At 38.4% G+C, this 16,693-nt stretch overlaps 1 protein-coding gene across 1 annotated transcript in view; it reads left to right on the top strand.

Moving 5' to 3' along the window:
- Positions 1–16,693, top strand: part of LEKR1 (leucine, glutamate and lysine rich 1) — a 145,386-nt gene that overhangs the window by 99,872 nt on the left and 28,821 nt on the right. Inside the window, exons 7-8 of the mRNA XM_038415169.2 lie at positions 7,176–7,257; positions 16,535–16,612. Coding sequence (XP_038271097.1) covers positions 7,176–7,257; positions 16,535–16,612 — 160 coding nt within the window. The remainder of the gene's footprint in view (positions 1–7,175; positions 7,258–16,534; positions 16,613–16,693) is intronic.

The following is a 16,693-nucleotide window of genomic DNA, read 5'->3' as shown; positions in this document are numbered from 1 at the left end:
GGAGGGTCGCAAGCTGTCAGCCTCCACCCCAAACCCCGCTTCGGATCCAGCATTTATAATGGTGTTAAATATATTCAGAAGTGTTTTTAATTTATAAGGGGGGTCACACTCAGAGACTTGCTGTGTGAAAGGGGTCACACCACTACAAAAGTTTGAGAACTACTGGAATAGATCATAACAGCTATGCAGATTCACAAATCCCAGAAACCTTCCAGAATCACAGAAATCTTTAAATGACTAATTGCCAAAAATCAAATGACTATGAAATGCTATCATATTAGCAGCTGTCCCCATATGAAGAGAGGCTGAGGGCTCTTTCTTTTGCCTAGCTCATCTAAAATAATTTGATCCTTACTTAATCTCTATGGAGAAAGCAGTCACATGAGAGTAGAACTTGCTGTGGTAAATTTTGGATTGTTGCCATGTGTTCCGCCTTACATCTGCTTGGTGTTTAAAGCCAACATTTCCTTTTTTTTTTTATTCTGTAAGCATTCAAGGCCATTTACTTCATAATTCAATGTCATTCTGAATGACAGGAAATTAAAGCTGAGTAGTGTAGTTTTGGAGGATTGTACAGAACAATACATTGTTGAGGAATGCCTACTTGGAGAAACTGAAGTAACTGTATAGTGCAGGTGGTCTAATCTAGCCTTGATTTACTTGGCCGCAACTTCCTATCCTTAGAAAAGTCAGGGATACTGAGCGTTGGAAAACAAAGGTCATGGTGTTAGTCATTACCTACTGTACAGTTTTGTAAAACAGATAACATAATGTGGGTAACCCAGCCATGTTTTGTCATGGCAATTTTAAAAACAGCCATGAGGAAGTTATGACAGAAAGGCCATCTGTCACATAAACATAGTTTTAAAATAAACAAATGTCACAGTCATTGATTTGTATCCCAAACCACCAGGACTCTTCCAGTTTGTGTGTCATGTGCTAAGATAACTAGGTCAGTTTTTAACATAATTTTTTCCATGCTGGAATACATCTTTGTTAAATTAACCACATCTTAGCAAAATTATCCTGTTACAACTTTAAATTTAAAAGTAAATTTGCCTCCTTTTATTTTTGGGAATTAAAGCTTTTCTGTTGCAGCAGTGTTGTCCTTAAGGGTATGTCTTTACTGCAGAGTTAGCCTGGGTGATTGGCACCTGGGTTGGCCTAGATGAGGTGTGAGCAGTCCCACTGAAAAGCCCTGTCCAAGTTATTGTATCCTCATTGGTGCTGCACTCCCCTCTGTGTGTCGTGAAGCCTTTTGGTGACACATCCCATGGTTCTGTGTCCACACCAGAGAATGGGAAGAAAGACTATCAGCAGCCATTGCATGCTAACAAAAGTTGACAGATTGAACTCCTTAGGGGATCTGTGAAGTTCAGATTTTCCATCCATGACTTGTAGTGATCATTTGTCTATATGCATCGAATCAGATTTATTAAAAAGAAGTTAACATTTCTGAAGATCTCCTTACCTTCTCTTAATCATTTTTATTATTGTGAGCTTTGGTTTATAAGGATCGGAATAGAAATTGTTTCAATTTCAAAAGATTTACTGTCTTAAGAAGGGCTAAAAGCATTGCCAAAATTAATTAAGCAACATACATCAAGTATTATATCAGAGGTACATATGCACAGTGGCAATGGAATTTTATATGGTGTGAATTTTTATTACTATCCATTTCTAATTCAGTGGCAGGCAGGCACGTATTGTGAAGATGTTTATACAGTTAATTTATTTTCTACTTTGATTATATTGAGTCTGATCCAACTCCAAATTAAGTCAATGGGAAGATTTCATCCTAAAGAAGCTTTTTATTATTTCTGATAGTTTGAGATCTCTCTCTAATAATTTATATTATTCCTTAAGATGTACTAACAACACTCGTATTAAATGTTCCTGCTCTGAGCTTTCAATAGTTACAGTTAGTATTGGAAAGCCAACTTCATAAAATGAGTAGATATTTCAGTCAATAAGGGCATGCTGTTAGCCAGACAGAAAAAGGGGGTCATATTCTCCTATCAGAAAATGATCCTGAGAGGATTTACCCTTTAAGGAATATTCAGTGTTACCTTTTAATAGCACATTATTTTAAAAAAACTAGGATTTTAAAACTCGACTGAGCAAACCACTGAATATGTGGGTTGATCACAGAATGAATACGAGTCAATGTGATATGTGGCTATGAAAAAGGCAAATACCTAGGATTTATTAGGTGAGGCATTTCTACTAGAGATTGAGAAATATTTATGCCATTGTACAATGCATTGAGATGACCTCATTTGGAATACTGTGTACAGTTCTGGTCACCCATGTTCAATAAAGATGAATTTAAACTGGAACAGGTGCAGAGAAGAATTACTAGGATGATCAGGGGAATGGAGGGCCTATCTTATGAACTGGAAGAGGTTGGCTTGTTTAGTCTAGCAAAAAAAGGGGATATGATTGCTGTCTATTAATATATAAGGGTTAAATACAAGGGAGGGTGAAAAGCTATTTAAGTTAGAGGACAAGAGCAAATGGATAGAAACTGGTTAGTGAGCAAATTCAGGCTGGAAATTAGAAGAAGGTTTCTAACCATCAGAGGGATGAGATTCTGGAAAGCCACTCAATAAGAGTTGTGGGGGCAAATAATTAGTTTTAAGAAAGAGCTGGACAAATTTATGAGTGCAATCGTATGATGGGATTGCTTGTGATGATAGGAGGTGGGGCTCAGTGTTGTATGTGCCTAAAAGCTTATGCTTTAGGTTTCAGCTGGCCACCAGCAGGGGGTCAAGAAGAGGTTTCATTTCTCTCCCCCCATATTCTGCTTTGGTTTCTTTGTTACAAAAGATTACAAAAGATTTACTGTCTTAAGAAGGGCTAAAAGCATTGCCAAAATTAATTAAGCAACATACATCAAGTATTATATCAGAGATACATATGCACAGTGGCATATTCCTCAGCAGTATCAGGGATGACCATGGCCAGCGATGGAACATCGGAGCCAGTGGGTCATGGCTCTGAGGTGCCACTGAGCATTCTTTCTCTCAAGTGCCTTTTGGCTGGTTCTTGCTCACATGCTCAGGATCTAACTGATCCCCATATGTGGGGTCAGGAAGGAATTTTCCCCCAGGTCAGATTGGTACTGACCTGAGGAGTTTTTCACCTTCCTTTGCAGCATGTGGCAATGAGTCACTTGCCAGGATAATCTGGATATATCTCAATCATTTTCCTACCTATGCGGGGGCCTTGGGCACTGGTGCATCTTGGCCCCTTCCATTCTCTGCCTGTGGCACCTAGTAGTCTAGTCTCCTGTGGACTGTAATACTTTGGTCTGATTTTGGTTGTTGGGTTTAGTGTGCGGGTGGTGGAGGTGGGATGGCAGCGTGTGATACACAGGAGGTCAGATTAGATAATGTGGTCCCTTCTTGCCTTAAAATCGATGACAACAAAATATACTGCAGGGAACCAGATCTGCACTAACAGGGGATGGACTAGGTGAGATAACGGGTGTCTTCCATCACTTAATTTTGTGAGTTTTTTTGTATAAAGAAGTTATATGAAACAAGTAAGACTTAGCAGCATCTGTACTGCCACTGCACTTTAGTTAAGTATTTATAAAATGGAAGAAGCTAGAATTAACCTTATGACAGGTTTCAGAGTAGCAGCCGTGTTAGTCTGTATTCGCAAAAAGAAAAGGAGTACTTGTGGCACCTTAGAGACAAACAAATTTATTTGAGCATAAGCTTTCGTGAGCTACAGCTCACTTCATCGGATGCATTTGGTGGAAAATACAGTGGGGAGATTTATATACACACACAGAGAACATGAAACAATGGGTTTTATCATACACACTGTAAGGAGAGTGATCACTTAAGATGAGCCATCACCAGCAGCGTGGGGGGAAAGGAGGAAAACCTTTCATGGTGACAACCAAGGTAGGCCATTACCAGCAGTTAACAAGAACATCTAAGGAACAGTGGGGGGTGGGGTGAGGGGGAGAAATAATATGGGGAAATAGTTTTACTTTGTGTAATGACTCATCCATTCCCAGTCTCTATTCAAGCTTAAGTTAATTGTATCCAGTTTGCAAATTAATTCCAATTCAGCAGTCTCTCGTTGGAGTCTGTTTCTGAAGTTTTTTTGTTGAAGGATAGCCACTCTCAGGTCTGTAATCGAGTGACCGGAGAGATTGAAGTGTTCTCCAACAGGTTTTTGAATGTTATAATTCTTGACGTCTGATTTGTGTCCATTTATTCTTTTACGTAGAGACTGTCCAGTTTGACCAATGTACATGGCAGAGGGGCATTGCTGGCGCATGACGGCACATATCACATTGGTAGATACGCAGGTGAACGAGCCTCTGATAGTGTGGCTGATGTGATTAGGCCCTATGATGGTGTCCCCTGAATAGATATGTGGACAGAGTTAGCAACGGGCTTTGTTGCAAGGATAGGTTCCTGGGCTAGTGGTTCTGTTGTGTGGTGTGTGGTTGCTGGTGAGTATTTGCTTCAGGTTGGGGGGCTGTCTGTAAGCAAGGACTGGCCTGTCTCCCAAGATCTGTGAGAGTGATGGGTCGTCCTTCAGGATAGGTTGTAGATCTTTGATGATGCGTTGGAGAGGTTTTAGTTGGGGGCTGAAGGTTCTGGCTAGTGGCGTTCTGTTATTTTCTTTGTTGGGCCTGTCCTGTAGTAGGTGACTTCTGGGTACTCTTCTGGCTCTGTCAATCTGTTTCTTCACTTCAGCAGGTGGGTATTGTAGTTGTAGGAATGCATGATAGAGATCTTGTAGGTGTTTGTCTCTGTCTGAGGGGTTGGAGCAAATGCGGTTATATTGTAGAGCTTGGCTGTAGACAATGGATCGTGTGGTATGATCTGGATGAAAACTAGAGGCATGTAGGTAGGAATAGAGGTCAGTAGGTTTCCAATATAGGGTGGTGTTTTAGCATCGTAGTGTCCAGGAAGTGGATCTCTTGTGTGGACTGGTGCAGGCTGAGGTTGATGGTGGGATGGAAATTGTTGAAATCCTGGTGGAATTCCTCTAGGGCTTCTTTTCCATGGGTTCAGATGATGAAGATGACATCAATGTAGCGCAAGTAGAGTAGGGACATTAGGGGACGAGAGTTGAGGAAGCGTTGTTCTAAGTCAGCCATAAAAATGTTGGCATACTTTGGGGCCATGCGGGTACCCATCGCAGTGCCGCTGATTTGAAGGTATACATTGTCCCCAAATGTGAAATAGTTATGGGTGAGGACAAAGTCACAAAGTTCAGCCACCAGTTTAGCCATGACATTATTGGGGATAGTGTTCCTGATGGCTTGTAGTCCATCTTTGTGTGGAATGTTGGTGTAGAGGGCTTCTACATCCATAGTGGCGAGGATGGTGTTTTTAGGAAGCTCACCAATGGATTGTAGTTTCCTCAGGAAGTCAATGGTGTCTCGAAGATAGCTGGGAGTGCTGGTAACGTAGGGCCTGAGGAGGGAGTCTACATAGCCAGACAATCCTGCTGTTAGGGTGCCAATGCCTGAGATGATGGGGCGTCCAGGATTTCCAGGTTTATGGATCTTAGGTAGCAGATAGAATACCCCAGGTCGGGGTTCTAGGGGTGTGTCTGTGCGGATTTGTTCTTGTGCTTTTTCAGGGAGTGTCTTGAGCAAATGCTGTAGTTTCTTTTGGTAACTCTCAGTGGGATCAGAGGGTAATGGCTTGTAGAAAGTGATGTTGGAGAGCTGCCTAGTAGCCTCTTGTTCATATTCCGACCTATTCGTGATGATGACAGCACCTCCTTTGTCAGCCTTTTTGATTATGATGTCAGAGTTGTTTCTGAGGCTGTGGATGGCATTGTGTTCTGCACGGCTGAGGTTATGGGGCAAGTGATGCTGCTTTTCCACAATTTCAGCCCGTGCACATCGGCAGAAGCACTCTATGTAGAAGTCCAGTCTGCTGTTTCGACCTTCAGAAGGAGTCCACCCAGAATCCTTTTTGTAGTGTTGGTGGAAGGTCTCTGTGGGTTAATATGTTGGTCAGAGGTGTGTTGGAAATATTCCTTGAGTCGGAGATGTCGAAAATAGGATTCTAGGTCGCTTGTCACCATGAAAGGTTTTCCTCCTTTCCCCTCCCTGCTGCTGGTGATGGCTCATCTTAAGTGATCGCTCTCCTTACAGTGTGTATGATAAAACCCATTGCTTCATGTTCTCTGTGTGTGTATATAAATCTCCCCACTGTATTTTCCACCAAATGCATCTGATGAAGTGAGCTGTAGCTCACGAAAGCTTATGCTCAAATAAATTTGTTAGTCTCTAAGGTGCCAAAAGTACTCCTTTTGAATTAACCTTATGGCTCAGAGGGAACATGCTGGACTGTCTGTTGGGAAAAGGGAAAAGTCTGATTTCTTAGTAAGCTACTGAAGCTGGTCAATGTTGTGGCTTTGGGGATAACATTTAACTGAGAGAAAATGTGAAATAAAAACAAATGTGGAGAATCTCTGATACTTCTAGTTGTAAAGTGCATTTCATACTTACCCTTCTGATTTCTGGGCCAAATTCTGCTCTCAGTTACATATGTAACCGAGAGCAGAATTTGGATCAATACATCTACAGTTTAAAGCTTTTTTGCATTAACCTCAATTGAATTGAATATATTGCCTTGTGAAATAAAAAAAAATCTATTAATGTAAAGTCAATTTCTTGATATATTGGATTCAGCTTCTTAATTCATTCAGTCTGTGCTAGAACAGGAATAAAAATAAGTCTTTCTGAATTTGAGTACATGGCAATGCTGCACAAATCTAACTGTTCCAATAAATCTACTAATCTTGTTTTTCATAGGAAAATCCAAGCATATATAATTTTCTATTGTTTATCAGCAATGAGAAGTCAACAAAAATAAATCATAAAATGATGTTCTTTCTTCAGGAAGGTAGATACTTTGCATTATTCATTACTGATGATTATTGGAAGCTTAGTTTACAATTAAAGTAAAGTTTATAATTAAAAACTATCAAATTACTTATCACAGAAAGTTTTGATAAGTCAATTAATTTTACTGGGTTACCTGGTTGTTGGTTTTTTGTTTGTTTGTGTTTTTCTATGAAGAGCGGCTACATAAGTGAGAGGCAAATATAACACACCACATTATAAAAGCAAATGATGGGCATACAAATACAGAAATGAAAACAGATATATTTTGTTGTTTCAGATTTAACAAATCAAGTAGAGACAACTGGACTCAAGTTTCAGAAAGCAACAGCTGAAATAGGCCACTACAAAAAACTACTCATGTAAGATATTTTATTTTATTTATTTAAGGCCAAGTTTTGCTGCCACTTTGTACTCTAAACTGCTCTTCACCTTGTGATTAACTTTAAGCATGTGAATAGTCGGAAGCCAATAGGTCTTTTCAAAGCATTCAATCTCATCTCCATTTTGGTCCATATGCAAAATTATTTGCTAATATGAACCTGTACTCAGTACAGATGTATCCTCTGTAATGGTATTCTGGAAAAGGATTAAGCACTGACCACTTGCCCTTCTATGATCTAAAGGGGATGATATAGATTTTTTTCTTGAATACATTTCTTATTTTTATGAAACAAATATTTGTGCTCAAGACAATAATTTCACAAGAATAATTTGCTATCTTTCATTAACCTGTGCAATGTATGTTCTCAGTGTAGTCTAGGCCTAATCAAAGAGCAAGTCAAATATAAAGAATTTACTGTAGCAAAAATGAAAAGAATTAGCTTGCAGTATTGATAGATGTTTTAAGTAAGCCCAGAATCAAAAGGATCAAGAAGAGTAACAATTAAATAGGTGTAAGAGCTGGAAATTTTTAAGGCTTCTTGTTGTTATGGTGTTATTTCACCAATGAATAACCATGGTTAAATCTCTTATTTATATTTAAAAAAGAATGTCATTTTGCTAAATTATACCCATATTACATTCAGATTTTTAAAAGTACATTTGGAAGGGTTTTTCACTGTATAGTTAACTACATTTAATAAATGTGTTTTTCATACTGAGAGCTTGCATTACCATTAAAATACTTTATTGCTAAGCTTTCTAAATATTTGTAACTTGTTATGATCAGAATCTCTGAATGTGGAACTGAAAACTAACTACATATCATAAAGGAGACCTTGTTTAAATTTCAGGAAAGTCCATAAAAAAGATTGTTGATAGATGGTCTTAAGATTGACAATACTACTAGTTATCTCTGACTTTAAAATGTGAGATGGTTATAGTTATTTTTATTAGTGTAATATAATAATTTATTCCACTTCTGGATTTTTTTCTATAGAACAAAACATTTTCCATGGTTTGTAAGAAGTGTAAATATATGTGCACTCAATGGAAATTTTAAAGTTAAAAAACAAAACATAATCCAAAATACATTTTGCCCCAGTCCTGCCCCTTTTTAAAGTCAATGGCAAAACTCCCACTAACTTAATTGAGAGTGTGGATTTGTCTCTACACTCAGACTTCTGCTGACATAGCTATGTCAGTCAGGGGTGCCAAGAGATGTTATCCCTGGCCACAGTGTAGTTGCAGCTGTACTGGCAAAACTGCACTTTTATTAGTATAGATTGTTTCGCTTGGAGGGGTGTTTTTATTATACTTATACAAAATGCAGCTATACACTTTTTTTCAGCCACCTGTCCATGCTGCTGTGTTTTGATTTCAGAGTATTTGGCCATACTATTAACTATATTTGTACTCTGTTCAATCTTAACTGGAAAAATACAGTTAACTTGTTAATGTCATGTAATATAGCTGGATTGGTGTATCTCTTTGCTTTTACTAGAACAGATCAGGGCTATGTTGTCCATCACATATCCTTTTACTTTATCTCAGTTTTTTTAGAATTATTGGAGCTAATGTATTTAAGGAGTAGAATACCCGAGACATCCTTTCGAAGCAAATAATTACATAAAATGTAGTACTGAAGATGGGGAAGAAACATGGTGCAGAATGGTGTATGTTTCATTGTCTAATATAAAGGCCAATGTAAAGACATAGCAATCTTGTCCACCTTTAGCAAAGATTCCGTCTGTCCTCCACACAGGTCTTTAAGATAAGTCTATAAAACTTGTTTCAGAGTAGCAGCCGTGTTAGTCTGTATTCGCAAAAAGAAAAGGAGTACTTGTGGCACCTTAGAGACTAACAAATTTATTAGAGCATAAGCTTTCGTGAGCTACAGCTCACTTCATCGGATGCATTTTCAAAACTTCTGACCTTCCTTTTTCATGGTATGGGAAAAAGAAAATTAATTTAATCTCACCCTCCATTTGTGTTTCTAGCAATAATGACATATTTTAAAATTCTTATAATGCAACCACTTATTTGATGGGATACTATTCTCATCCTCAATAAACTAACAAAAGTCACTTGGCTGTTATCTGTCTCTCAACGTTCAAAAGAGGTTGCCTAGAAACTTATTTTACCTTCTTGGAGCTTTGACTTGGAGATTCTAAAAGATGTAAATTACAAATCTCTTTTTATACCTGGAGTAGAGAGATCTTTTTTTAAAAAAAGATGAACATAATGATCTATATACAGTTATTGTGTGGAAAATACAAACTATTGTTTTGTGAGAGTGCAACTTAAAGGTTTAAATGTAGGCATCATTCAGTCAGTGATGTGGCCATTGCATTGCACGGCCATGTGACAAACTCCTATCTGAAACAGGGTTGTGAGTTGATGTTAAATATCGTAGTGGCTCATTCACCTCAAGTAATCAATAAATGTTACTGAACAATGTTTTGTTCACAAATAAATTCAGTCTTTCCTTATTTAATAGTGCTGTGAGCACTTAAAGCATTTTGTAAATTAAAACTGTCTTTACTTTCATGTGACAGTTGGTAGAAATTGATATCTGGATGAATTCATTGGCTAGTTAGTTTTCTGTCCTAGAAAATTCACATGTAAGGTTGGTAAACATAGAAAAATTGAAGAAGGTTTTTTTAAAAAAAAAACCTGTTTTTCCTCTCAGTGGTTTGGAACAGAAGTTAAAAAAAATCACAATTTTAAACAATTTCATTTTTATCCTGATTTCATAGTGAAAGATATGGGCCAAGATTTTTTAAAATGGGTGCCTAAAGTTTGGCTCCTGACTTAGCATTTAGGCACTTAAATAAGTGGCTTGATTTTCAAAAGTGTTGAGTACTCAGCACCGCTTCAGTGGGAGTTAGACAACATTATTATATTTTTTCATAATTCTCCTCAACAAAGTTACTATGTTTATCTCTCCATCCAATAGAGAGATAGTGATATATGCATATTTGTGCGTGTATGTATATTTGCAGAGAGAAAGAGTTAATAATAGTGGTGTGGTATAAGAGTGTTATCGGCATGAATTTGGAACATCTGCATTACTCATGAGTAGCAAAGCTGTGAAGTCATGATGCAAAGGCCATTTAAATCAATTATAGACTTTCTGTTGAGTTCAATGGGCCTTGATCAGGCCGGGGTGAGTTAGTCAGATCATCCCAAACTAGTTTAAATCAAACTTCTTATCATACCATATCATAATGGATTCTCTATATGCCATATTTTATAGAAAAACTATTTCAGGAAAGTTTTAGTTGATTTTTAGAATTTGTATTGGTACTATTTCTTTTTATTTGTTTTTTTAATCCCTCAGTTTGCAAAGCTAGCTATTTTAGTAACTGTGAATCCACTTGTACACTGTTCAGAGGGATTCTAACAATAGCCTAAAATAGCTTTTTCTGTGACATAAGTACCACAGTTTTAAATTATTTTATCTTGGGATACAATGATTCCATGGTCCTTTTGGGAAGCTGGAAATTTCCCTTTTCTAAGGAAATAATGTTCTCATTTCTCAGTGAGTGGGGTTGAGGTAATGGAGCTTTTAGTTGTAATATTTCTAAGTATAGAAAAGATGTTACTGGTCCAAGACCTAATCTTGCTTATCCAGACCTCAGGTGGCTATAATTTTAGGGAGAAATTCTATATGCCTGGGAGGAGGACACATTTCTCTGGCAGATGTTTTCTTTTCTTTTTTTTAATGGCAGTTGTTTGAAGCTACACAGAGGTTTGGAAAGTTACAATAAGATCGGAGAAGATTGATTAATGGACAGGCAAAGATGAGGTTAGACTCTCAAAGCTGCATGACAAATCCATAAATTGCATGGCTCTGCAGTTTGTCCAATGGATAGCATCTCCACATATGTGGTGTGTGTGTGTGTAATATGTGTTATGGAGGCTTAGGAAAAGTTGTGCTGAGAATTGCACCTTGGCTATGTCTACACTAGGGAGTTGTACAAAAAAAAATCCTACTAATGGAAGACCTAGTGTAGACCTTACAGGTTTAGCTAACAAAGTGTGTAAGGTAATATCTTTTATTGGACCAACTTCTGTTGGTGAGAGAGACATGCTTTTGAGCCACACAGAGCTCTTCTTCAGATCACATGGCTACAGCTACATTGCAAATGCAACCATGGGCATTTTTTCTGGGGTTCCTATCAGTAGGAATTGTTTGTAAAATTCCCTGTGTAGACATGGATTTAAAGCAGGACTAAGTTCCGTCTGTTTCGTACTTTAATGATTGATGGGGGTCTCCAGATCTGACCCAAGAACCTGTCATGGAACAACTGAATTTTTCATGGAAGTTTTTTAGTAAGAGATATACTAACATTTTCAGAGGAAACATTTAAAAATGCTGCTATATGTCTTAACGGAAACTGAAAGAACAATCTTCAGGCAGCCCTACACACTCCCATCCCTGCTCTCTCCTACTTTTGTCTCCCCAAAGGGGATGACTGGGAATGTGAAAGGCAGAGAGTGCATGGTTATATGAGGATTCGGAATGTGAATGGGAGGGTTGGCCTAGCAGAGAGCCCAGTGTCTCAGTACTGAGGCATCAGCACAACGAGGGCTGCTAGATATTGCTTCCTCATGACCCAGGCGAATCCTTGTTGCATCAGTGCCTCAAAACAGAGGTACTTGACTCCCATCCCAGGAATTCCTCCACACATCCCACTCATTTGCCACTGAGACTCCTTTCCCCATCCCACACATATACCTGTTTTTCTCCCCTTCATTCCTACCTTGGTTCATCTTCAACAGCACCAGAGGTGAGTGAAAATGTAGAGGGAGACTGGGGGTGAGTGGGGATGGTAGGAGAGCAGGGATGTGGGTAGAGGATCATGTCCAGGAAGAATACTGTGGGAGGACATGGAAAGGAGCAAGGCTGTGATTGAGGACCATGGGGAGAAACTGAGCTGTGTACAGGGAGCCATGAGGAAGGAGTGCATTACTGTGTGGAGCAAGTACTCTTGGAAGACTTTGGACCTTTGTAACATGTCACAGGGACAAGAATGATCAACACAGATAGCTGTCAGAGTTGATATAGATTTCTTATTTTAAAAAATCCCTCAGACAAAACCATTGAATAGTTAAGATTTCTCTAGTGCACATACCATTAACCAACCACAAAAAATAGGAAATTGCTAGTTAAATCTTACCCAACCCTTGCAACCTACAACCATGATTTTACCCTCTTCACATTTTCTCACCCACAACATAAACCCTTCCTCCCTTCAGCTCCATCCAAAACATTCAACCTTAAGTCCCACCACAAACATCAACTGTTGAAAAACTACATCACTACACCTTAGATCACCCAAATAGTACCACTATAAACAATGACTTCCCAGAATAATAAACAATACTACAAACATTTCAACTTCAAAAACAGAAAACATCCAACAAAACACACTTAAACATAACCATCACCTAAACATCTTTACCATACTGCCTACTTCAACACAAAATATCGTTCCTAGCCACTCCATATGGTCAGAGTTAAAAGCTGTATTATTTGTGTGGAGGTGGAGGAAGGGAGGCATGTGCATTGCAAGTGAGGTAATGTGGAGAAGGAGAAATTGTGGTTGTTGATTGTAAGGACTGGGTAAGGACTTTCCTAATGATTTCCTGGCTTTTTTGGAGTCATTTTGGTGATACAAGCACTTGAAACCCAGTTAAGGTTGCTCAAAAAAGCTGTTTATTTGAAGAAATATAGTACATAATATAAATTTATTTATTTTATGAAGACACTGAACTTGTCTGACTCTGATTCTCTGATTGTAATTTCTCTCCTATAAGTTTTTTATCCATATCTACAGCCATTCAGTTGTTAATCTTTTGGCCTTGAGCTTACTTTTGAGTGGTACATATTTTTCCCAGCCATGCATATATATATTTATAGTATAGCTTGTTGGTAGTTTTAAGACTTCTTTAATCAGAATTATACATATGAAATATTTAAAAAACCAAGATTGATTCCTTTTTAGATAAGCATATTCCTCATGTTTAGTGTGGGCCTCAATATCATGAAAGCAACCCAAAACTTCAAAATTCTGATGAACTGTTGAGCTTGGTGATTTTACTGTTGACAAAGGCTATGATAGCTTAGATCAAGGATATACTGTATAATGTGGGTGACTAAAGTTCTATGAACAAAAGTCCTATTGACTTTTTTTTCTGTTCCTTAATAACAGAAGCCTTGTACACTAGAAGAGAAATAAGTTAGTTGTCCATCAGAAAGCCTGGTAATCTGAAAGCCTTTCTCTTCAATTGCCTTAACATTAAGCCATTCTCAATGCCAACAATCTTCCCTGCTAAGAGAACATTTTAATAGTAATAATATTTAGAGTTATGGGGCCTAATCGAATCCAATCCTCATTGAAGTCAATGAAAAGTCGCCAACTGACTTCAATGGGAGCTGCATCAAGTCCATAATATTGTACATGTCCAGAAGCTATATGAACATTAATTAATGAATCCTCACAACAACCCTATGAGGTAAATAGTAATATCTCAGTTTTGTAGAGTGCAAAGCGAGGTCCTAAATGTTGTGACCTACTGAAGGTAATACAAGTATTGCAGAGCTAGCATTCAAAATCAGAAGTCTGTCTGTCACATTTCTTAGTGCTATGCTCAGTTCCCTAAGACGCAAGTGAATTGAGCTGCTAATAAAATTTCAATGCACCAGTGCCCCTTTTGTGCTATCTTTTCTAGGGAAGCTGGGATAATTAAAAAATAGTACTATATAAATGACTTCTGTGAGTATTTTAATAAGGAAACCTAATGTGTTTAATTTACTTTGTCCTATAATTTGTTAAGATGAATTGGGTTTCTTCTGTTGGCTAGTCTTCATGTCTGACTCCATTTAGAATGTGTTTGCTCTCTTGTGTGGTATATATTTGTTCTGTGTTTGTTTGGTACTTTTGATGAGCAAATTTAAAGTTTATTTCCTAACTGAAGTATGGAGAAGTTAGTGTGAATATAATTTAAAATGTGTTTGCTTTCTTCCATTGAGTTGGCTGTGTGTTTACTTTTCCATTCCAAAGACAGTATTTTTCTCTCTCTTCTACTTCAGGGCTCAGTCTGTTTACTTCACTCTGTGGAAGAATTTTGTTGGTTAATCTTTACTCTTATACTGAACACTGTGTTGTAATGTAAGTCAGTTTATCATCAGGCCTTTGATACGTATGTGCAGTATAGGGAAATATACTAAAAAGTAGCAAGTCAGGAATCTTTTAAAAGTTATTTTAGTGCTCCTGAAAGTTGCCAAGTTGCACTGGAAACTGAAATCTCCTTTAAGTACAAACTTCCACTCAGTCCTCCAAATTATTTTCTGCCCTAAACCCTGTTCTGAAAGATCCCCTTTTACAATTGAGAGGATGGTAAAGTCTCTGTGACCGTTCAATCCTTCATCTCTCTGGTTGTATTGTCAATACTGGTTGCCAGTTGCGATGGTGAATAGTGATTTCTGTGATGTTGATATCAATACACTAGGAACCCAGAGCCACAAGCTGTCAGGAGCAGAGACAAGCAGCTGCACAGGTATGGCCACACCATGTGTGGAGGAGGGGGAAGATGAGACCCAGTTGGCATTTCCCTCTCCCTCCACCCACCTTCTCAGACCCAGAACTGTTTAGGAGAGAGCCTCCAAGGAGCCTTTGTTCCAAGCAGCCCACCCTACCTGTGTAATACAGGGAAGAAAGAAATTGTAGCCATAGATTCAAGTCAGCAGGAGCAGAGACTAAGAGCTGCAGCAGGGATCTTTGAATGCTGATTGCATACATCATCATCATCATCATACTACTTTCTGCAGTTTTTGCTTTGGACATTCTTTCCTCTCTGTTAATTGGCTATTCATTCTAACTCTCTCCTTTCCTCTCCTTCACAATCTCTTCAGTGCAGCCTCAATTCACCTGCTCTCCACATTCCCCTCTTTGTCTCCTTCTCTTTCCTTCCATGATCACTCTTAACCTCTCTCTTAATTTCCCTGAGGCTGTTGGCCTGTCCCCTGAGTCAACGAAGAGGTGATACCATGCCCAGAGTCTGGTTCAGGCCCTTTTCTCAGGACTTCAACTTTATTTTTTCCACAGTAAATGAGTACAGCCCAGCGATCATCCCTTCCCCCAAACCTAGGGTCTTCTGCAGAAGACCTATCTACTTCCTATGGATTTCCACTATGCAGGCCACTTGCCTGGGAGTCATACCCTGCTCTAGGGCCTCCTACAGGCGCCAAACTAAATCTTGACCCAGGGGCGTCTTTCCAGAGCCAGCCTACTCCTTGCAGTGCTCTACCCCAACTGAGACACTTGCTGGCTTTTATAATCACCTGATCCCTAGCTGTGAGGCAGCTGATACCAACTCCCCTTAAAGGGACAGCCATCTGTGAAAGTCACTTGCCCCTTTCTTTGTCTTTCTGTTTACTTAATCCCCTTTCAACAAAATCCACCCCCCATGCACACACAAATAACAAACAACACCAAAATATATTATTGTGGAAGTAAAATGACATTTGCAGACCATCATATTGTTCATTCTGATTACGTGTTATATTCCTTTCCTCTGATCCTTTGTCTGTCTTGCCTATTTAGATCATAAGCTGTTTGGGTCAGGGATAGTCTCTTACTCCATTTGTACAATGCCAGGCAATGGGGCCCAAATCTTGGCTGGGGCCTCTAAGTACTACTGTAATAATAATAATTAATTAATAGCTAGGAACCAGAGTGAGACCGCTAGTTTGTTTCACATAGGCCCCCACTTACAAATCTTAAATTAGAAATCTTAAACTTGAGCATTACTCAAACTGGGGCTGATAGTAGTTACTAAGGACCATCCACCAACTGGGGATAGACAGAGGGCATTGCAAACATTCAGACTTTAGTTCTTGTCTAAGTCCCTGATTCCAGCAAAACACACATTCCATTAAATTTACAATGATTTAACAGGACTACTCATGCGCTTAAAGTTACACGTATGCTTCACTGGTAGGTCTGTTTGAGACAGGATTAAAAATGTGTGTGTATATGTTCAGTATATTTGATATATCTATTCAAAGATGTACAGAGAGCGTGACAACACCACAGTTTAATAAATCTCCCTGTAGGGAAATTTTTCATGGTATTCAACTAAAATAAAAAGCGTGAAACTGTTAACAAATGAAGTCCAAATCATTTAATGAGTAAAGGCTTTGATTTTTGGGGTCTAATGTATACTTTATGAATTGTTATATTTTAGGATGAAATCAAAGGAAGTTGACATCTGTCAAAGTGAACTTCAAAAGCTGGAGTATGAAAATGGAATGTCTAAATGCAGGTTTATTTCAGAATTGTGTATATTTTATATACAAATGATGAGAGAGATCAAATTATTTTTATTTTTATTATTTTAATATTC

The sequence above is a fragment of the Dermochelys coriacea genome, chromosome 9 (genome assembly GCF_009764565.3).
Source record: "Dermochelys coriacea isolate rDerCor1 chromosome 9, rDerCor1.pri.v4, whole genome shotgun sequence".
Classification (NCBI taxonomy): Eukaryota; Metazoa; Chordata; order Testudines; family Dermochelyidae; genus Dermochelys; species Dermochelys coriacea.
The sequence above is the reverse complement of the archived record's forward strand: the minus strand, read 5'-3'. Positions and strand labels throughout refer to the sequence as shown.